Raw genomic sequence first — 7526 nt, forward strand, 5'->3', positions numbered from 1 at the left:
GTCTGAGTCTCCTGTGCTGTGTGGCTGCTCGTTCCTTGAATAGCAAAATGCTTCCCCATCGTACTTAATTCTAATGAGGGTTTTATGAGTCGTGATCAAGAGCTCATTGGCGACGTGTTCAGTCAATAGCGCCTTCTCTTCTGAGCCGAGCCTCAGCTTATGTGCCGACCCCAGCAAATTGACCCGGAGATTTATACAGCTATTTTCTAAAGGTCCCCATTCGTGGGCCTACAGTCAGGAAGGCGAATTAGTGTGTCAATGGATTTCACTTTCAATTTGAATGCCGAGTGGTTGGAACATGGCCCCGGCTAAGGGGAGGCCATGGGTAATGAACTCCTTTGTGTTCTGCCACTTTACAGGATCAAATGCTGGAGGCTGTGAAGACATTCAGAGTTGCAAGAGGGTGAGTTCCTTCAGATGCCGTAGGTAGTGAATCATATGGATTTATCCACCATTTAAGGGAAACTACACATGAAGCATCCCTGTTCAACTGGGGTGGCATTAATGTGTGTGTGTGTGTGATCGGTATTGACAATTGTAAATCCACCCAGGATGTATTGATCTAGATACATGTAGCACATAAGTCGAATCTAGATGATCTGCAAAGTACTATATGGGTAGCACAAACTGTCTTTTTTTGTTATGGTGATTGTTTAATGATGACTAAAGCACTTTTCATTCAATTAATTACCACAATGTAATAGTCCTACATTCAGAATTTGATTTAATGGCATTTGTAACTATGTCAGGCAAAGTGTGCTTAAAGTATCACAAGTAATAATTATGCAGCATGGCCCCTTTTAGTGATATTATTATATGTTTTATAATAGTAGATTACTATTATTAATGCATTTATATGTGTAATTAGCTTCTGAAAGTTGTAGCTGGTCGAGGTGGAGCTAATTGTAGTAGCTTCATGAAATCTAAAGTGACTATCCTACAACAGTACTTTCATGAATGTATCTTTCACCACAGTCAATATCTATTCATGAAATAAGCAGTATGCAGATATCTACATATTAATAGAAAACACATTAGCATGCGATACTCAACGGATCAGACTTCACTTGTAAAAATGATGCAACACATCAAACTGTATGAAAAAAAAGTATTTATTTCCCTGAAATCCTTCACATTATTTTCTTTATTTTTACTTCATTAGCCACAGAGCTGCAATGATTAGTCAACCGACCGCAACTTTTGCTGATAATCGATGAATTGTTTCAGTTATTTCTTAAGCAAAAGTGCCATGGGTTTGTTTTCTGTTATAATAAACAAGCTTTGGGTTTTGTACTGTTGGTCTGACAAAAAGAGGCATCAGAAAGCATCTTCGGCTCCAGGCCAGCTTTCATTACTTTACTTTTTACAGACCAAACAACTGATCGATTAGTCAGAAAAAAAAAATGTAGTAAAAACAAAGAAGTACAACATATACTACTATATTGTTTACTGTCAAAAACTGCATTGAGAGGTTAAATTAGCCATTGTCATTCACAGCACAAAATTAAAATGCCATTGAATATATAAGATCACCAAATCTAAAATATATCTATTTTAAATGTGACAAAAATACATGACATAATCACATGCTTCTCCATTCAAACTCAAACAAAATACTCAAAGGGCACCAGTCAGAAAACAGACAGCAATGGCAGAAGAGTGATAATCCTGTTGTGACCTTATCTCCTGCTGACACCCACAGCCCAGAGCAGGGAGCGGTTAGATGGGTGAAATAACTCAGCACTTTTAACCTCTCAAATCTCACAAGCTCTCCAGTTCGTCCATTAGCAGTCTGACAGTTTGGTGTCACGCGGCGGCCCTGCGGAGGAGACCTGAGCTGTTACAGTTCAGAGAACCATGGCCAGCCAGCCAGCGATCATAGCCATGCCTCCCATGGGAGCAATCTTGCGAAGACCAGGGTCTCCAGTTAGGGCCTGGTGGTACAGAGAGCCACAGAACATCCCCATACCTGCCAGAAGAAGAGTACCAGCCTGTATATGAGGGGAGAGAGGAGAAGCATGAGCATCATTTTGAATTCAGTTTCCACCCACAGACTGTAGATGTAAGATGACTAAATCAAGTTTTGCATGATAAAGAGTGTCAAATACCATCACAGCAAGTTATAAACCAAGGCCAAATATACTGTTTATTTTTAGTTCCTAACCCCCTACCTATCTACCTTTCACCTACCTGTGAAAACACACATTTCATTTTGTTTGATCAAGTAGCTCTTTATCAACACCACATGTCACGTTCCAAATAAATCTGACCAACATATCAACATTATGTCATAAGTGTGATATGAGAGTAGATGTCATTTTAGATTCTGGTAATATTGTAATATGACATAATTGTTGTCTGTAGTTCTGAGAGTAATGTAACTTATCAGACTGTTCTAGCTGTTTTATACTTCTGTCTTTACCCACTGAGACATTATACCCACATTACTGATGATTATTTATCATAAAATCTCACTGTGTGAATATTTTATGAAAGCACAAATAGTCATCTCTACAATATTGACACAATATTGATAGAGATATTGTGACATTTGATGTTTTTCCATATTACCCAGCTCTAGTTTCACATGTTTTAAATTACATTTAATTTATTTCCAACTTTTTATTTAACACTATTAATTATATAATATTGATATTTTTACAATATATTATTACAATAATTGGTCTCTTTTTTTCCCAATGGGTTTGGTCAAGTTTTCATTCAACACTTTGAATGGCTGAAAATGCATTTTACAACTATTTATCAGCATTTTTATGTTCTGCCTTTCTTTTTATCACCTATTCATTTCAGTTTTTCTGCTCTCTTGACAACGCGTTTTCACTCTATCCAAAAATATTCTATATAAATCCCTGGTTGGGAATAAGTGAAGTGCAGCTTCTGCCAGTCTGTGGCAGCCTGTTCTATAACCATTTTTATTACTAAATCATCTCTCTTACACCTCCTTACAATAGCAATTTGTCGACTTATGACATAATACGTTTTTTTAATAAATGCATCTTCGCATAGACCTTCTACTGCTAATACTTTGCACTGCAAGATTTAGATATAATCCATCTGAAAATTACCATTGAGGCAAGTAACTGAATAAATCTACTGACTTGATTTTTAAAAAGTTTTATACATTTATACATAACTGTATAAAACCACCATGGAGGTTTCCTAAGCACTCAAAAAATATGAAACTATAATTCCCCTGTAGTGCTAAGGCACACGTTTGTTCAAAAACAGCATCTTGTGTAATAACGGTCTAAAGGCATACTGGTGTTCTCAGTGAGCGCGGACAGGAAATGGCAAAATGAGAGTTTGATTTTAAGGACACTGAAGTGCATCGAGCCCTGCAAACTGATATTAGGCTTCCATACTCACCACAGCAGGTTTGCCAGAGTGGGCAGCACCCAGCAGGGCCAGGCTATGGTAGAAATGGTACTTGTTGGCAGTTTCAAATAACTGAAGAGGCAGACAAACAGAGAAAGAGCTTTCAGGAAAATTCCTCTCCAATCAAGTCATTTTAGTGAATCGAAAATTTCCCGGAAAAAGAGCTACTACCGCTGAGAGTAAATGGATCAAAAGAGGACACTTAATGACACACTGGTTTGAAGGGAAAAAATCCCTGGATCTGTTATACATCATTTTCATCAGGCTAAGCTGTCTAATCACACAGACTGAAAAAAGTATCCATTCTTGAAAGGAGTATATTGCTAGTGTCAGTCGATGCAGCACACATGGTAAATTTGTGAAAGGCACTTTCAAAAACTGAGCACAAACCAACCGAAAAAAAAACTACATCTTCTCAATATTTTAACAACACAATTGTGTGTTTTCATACTAATAGTACTATTTACATACCACTCTCTGGTAATCGTCAGGGTCGCTGTGTTTGAAACCTAAAATAAGAGACACAGGACAGAAAAAACACATAATTCAGTGTATAATATACATTTGACATATACAGCAATTATTAGACTGAAGGAGCCTTCTGAGTTTTCCTTGAGATCATCACACACTCTATGTCATAATGTTTATCTTGGTATGGACTTTAATCAATGCTTATGACCAATGGCATAGTTTTGTGTACACTCAGCCATAATGCAGTATAAAGGTTATCTCAGGATACAAAGCATTATTAGTTCAGCCATCAAACACCCATATAAAAATGTTACAGCACCAAACAGCAATGATGCACACAGCATCCACTTAACAGCAACCTAAATGAGCCCCTATCTTCTACCATGATACCCTCTTGGTGCGGGTCACCTTGATTATGAAACTGTTTATCTATCTCCCATAACGGGCTGCTTGCTGACTGTTTTTGGATGCCGAATTTAACATTAGCATATTAAACATTAGCAGAAGCTATTAACTCTTATTTTACAGCTTAGCAGTTGTTAGGATATACAAGCAAACTTTAAATTAGCATGTTTTTGAACGGAGGCTGGCGTAGACATGCCAGTTCGTCCTGGTATTGTTTACTATGCAGCCCAATGAACAGGCTAATGCATGTACGGATAGTTAACTGATGTCAGTCTGTACCGTGAGCCCCGTACGCCCCAGCTGCCACAGCAGAAGCCCCGGACAGGGCTGCTAGCCTCCGGACAACAGCAGCAGCGGTCATTTTAACTCCGTGTGGTTTAGATTAACAGACAGCCGGAAGAGTGAAGGGGATGGTGCCTTCAATGTCCTTTTGTAAGCTCCGTTTTCTGAAAGTTGCGCTCGAGTACTACTAGCAGAGACATTATAATAAGAAGTCCTTAGAAGGACTTTGCTACTAGTGGCAAACTAGCCATGTAGTCTACATTGTAAGGCACTGTTATAAAAAATATAAAAATGTGTGTGTGAAAAATAACAAAAAATAGAGAAGAAGGAACGGGAAAAAATATCAGATGTGGGAATATATTATATTGTCATCCTGTACACGTATAGCTTTTAGTGTTTATTTCATTATAAATAATAGAAATGTGGGCTAGAGTAATTACTGATAGGCTACATGTAGGTCAAAAGGGATACAAAACAATTAGCCTACAGGTGCCAGCAATTAGGTTTTACCCTAGGCCAGTGCTCTTTAAAGGATTCTCATTGGTCCAGATGATGCAGAGTTCTTATTATTATTATGATTATGATGATGATGATGATTATTACTGCTGTTATTATTACTGTGACATATGCTAAAAATGGGGCGGATGTGTTCAAGTATGTATGGCATATCTAGTGAAAATAGTATGGGCCAACCATGTTTTTAATGCCTCTCCTGGTGTGAGTCCAGTAGGCTATTAGTTTGTTACAGGAGTCACGTCAGCTTTCATCAGAGGGCCAAATATTTTGCTGAAGGTCCGGATTTGACCCACGGGTCGCTGTTTGCCTACCACTGCACACTGACATCATGCTTCTCACATCAGTTTTGGCTTGTCCACAACCCTAATTACAACAAACAGTACCACTGAGTCCTTGAAAGCAGCAGCACCCCAGGGCCACTGGTGATGAAGGCTTGAACCAAAATGGCGACTGCCTTGCTACAGTTTCATCCCACAGGGCAGATTTCAAACTCCACAGAGATATTTGACATTAACGTGACACTTCAGCCATCATTGTTGTATCCTTAGGCAACGTGTTAAGATCACGTATATGTAGATATAAGTGAAACAAGACACAGTGCTAGGGTAAAAGTTAAAAAGCACTTTAAGTCATACTTTTATCATTTTATTCTTTTTTATGTATGTGTTAAATCTGGAGGCAGCACAATTAAGCTCAGAGGACAGAAAAGGCCCAAAAATCACTGTTGTTAACTGACCTTCATTTCATAAATGGGAAAGAAAATCAAACCCTTTTTTTTATTTTTATACCTCTGCGTTGTTTAATACCTCACATGTGAAATGCATTATTCATGGCAGCTCAGAATTATAGGCCTACTATTGTGCTGCTTTTGTATGAATAATTAATTTTCTCCACAGAGGGGTTGCTTTTGAAAAGGGTGCATGCTGCCCTTTTTTTCCCCAACACCACTGTAAGCAATGCACCAAATTGCCCGCAAAACCACTGAATGATAGGCTTAGTGGTGTAGAGGGTGCATTAGTGTGCAGCACTTTGCAATTTGTCCATCACTGCAATTTGGGAAAAACTGGTAAATGTCTCTGCTTTAAGCAAATGACTAATGTTTGATGTGTTTTCATGCCAGTAGAGGTGTGGAGGACTAATGTTGGTGTTACCCTCTGATAAAAATACACTAATCCCTGCTGAGGGCCCACCAAAAGGGGGTGCTATATTGCTTTCTCATCTGCCAAAGTTTGTCCAGAGAGGGGGTGTGTGTGTTCATGTGTGTGTATGTGTGCGTGTGTGTGTGTGTGTGTGTGCGTGCGTGCGTGTGTGTGCAGGGGGCAGGGGGACTTCTTCCAATTATCATATTGAAATTACACAGGGTCACACTGCATTACTGGAGAGTCGCTAAACCACAGTTTCCGCCGAGCCTCGTCCTTAGCTGACTTTGACACAGCATTAACACAATGCATACAATTAACACATTTTAATGACCATGTAACCAATTAAAAATAAGCCTTGTGAGTCACAAGCCTTCATCGTCGTCTGTGAGCCTAACCTGTGGCGAGAGTGGGTACGTTTGTGTCAAAGCTTGTATGGGTCTGTCTTCATCAGGCATGTGTGTATTTGACGATGTGTGGACATCTCTTTGGCGTGATTTGTGAGGAATGTGTTGTATGCAGAAGGATGCTTGCTTACTCGCTCCAGAATCAACTCACACACACACATATACACACACACAGGTCATTTTCATTCTGGCCTGTGGCAGATGGGACAGCAAGGACAACAATAAAGTATGGCTTTACATCTTGTTTTCACAGACAAGCAGCAAATTATCTCTAAGTCCCAGCAGCTGTGTGCTATGAGGTTCCTCCAAGAGCCAACATCCATCTCACTTCAGGCAGCTCGCCTGCCCGTCCTCTCCTCCGCTCAAACTCTCAACGTGTTCATGTGGACGTGTGCATGTATGCGTCTGATCGCCTCAGATTGTTTGGCCCCGGGCTGTCTTGTTGCGATCGAGCTGCCGTCTGAGGAAACATTCGACTCACAAGAAAAACACCAGTCGCTTTCAACGTGGAAACCGACTGAGCACTTCCTGCAAATGGAAACTGGTAGCTTGTCTTGCAACTTACACATTTACATGACAGTTGCCGTTGCCTAACCCTGTCCTTCAGCCTGCTGCCGCCTCTTAGGTATCCATATTCACATTTTTAAAAATGTACACACACCTGGAATATCTCCTTTTTCCGTCAACTTAATGTACTGCTGTGGGTTGTGTGGGCAATCCAATTTCCCATCCTTCTTAGCTATATTATTAGGTATATCTGGTGGCATTGCATCTTTAATGCAAGGCACATTAAGTGGAAACAGTCTGTCTTGTCAACATAGAAATAAAGATTCTGCTTTGTTTTTCTTCAACAGGTAACAAGACAGAAACACTGGCAAGACCTCAAAGTCATCTGGAAGTGTCATCCATC

At 39.6% G+C, this 7526-nt stretch overlaps 1 protein-coding gene across 1 annotated transcript; it reads right to left on the reverse strand.

Moving 5' to 3' along the window:
• Positions 1 to 1098: 1098 nt before the first annotated feature.
• Positions 1099 to 4688, reverse strand: tmem256 (transmembrane protein 256). The gene is made up of 4 exons (XM_053343359.1): positions 4552 to 4688; positions 3868 to 3905; positions 3388 to 3468; positions 1099 to 1991 (listed from the first exon to the last, which is right to left on the reverse strand). Exons 1-4 carry the CDS (start codon positions 4631 to 4633, stop codon positions 1848 to 1850), a joined length of 345 nt encoding a protein of 114 aa, XP_053199334.1. The 5' UTR covers positions 4634 to 4688; the 3' UTR covers positions 1099 to 1847.
• Between the last annotated feature and the right edge of the window lie 2838 nt (positions 4689 to 7526).

The sequence above is a fragment of the Scomber japonicus genome, chromosome 22 (genome assembly GCF_027409825.1).
Source record: "Scomber japonicus isolate fScoJap1 chromosome 22, fScoJap1.pri, whole genome shotgun sequence".
NCBI lineage: Eukaryota > Metazoa > Chordata > Actinopteri > Scombriformes > Scombridae > Scomber > Scomber japonicus.

What these genes read in the sequence shown, in the direction of transcription:
- tmem256 (XM_053343359.1), bottom strand. Translation starts at nt 4,633, where the DNA reads ATGACCGCTGCTGCTGTTGTCCGGAGGCTAGCAGCCCTGTCCGGGGCT. An exon ending in TGGGGCGTACGGGGCTCACG is followed by an intron (nt 3,906 to 4,551) that starts GTACAGACTGAC and finishes CTCTTATTTTAG; the next exon opens with GTTTCAAACACAGCGACCCT. An exon ending in CTGACGATTACCAGAGAGTG is followed by an intron (nt 3,469 to 3,867) that starts GTATGTAAATAG and finishes CTGCCTCTTCAG; the next exon opens with TTATTTGAAACTGCCAACAA.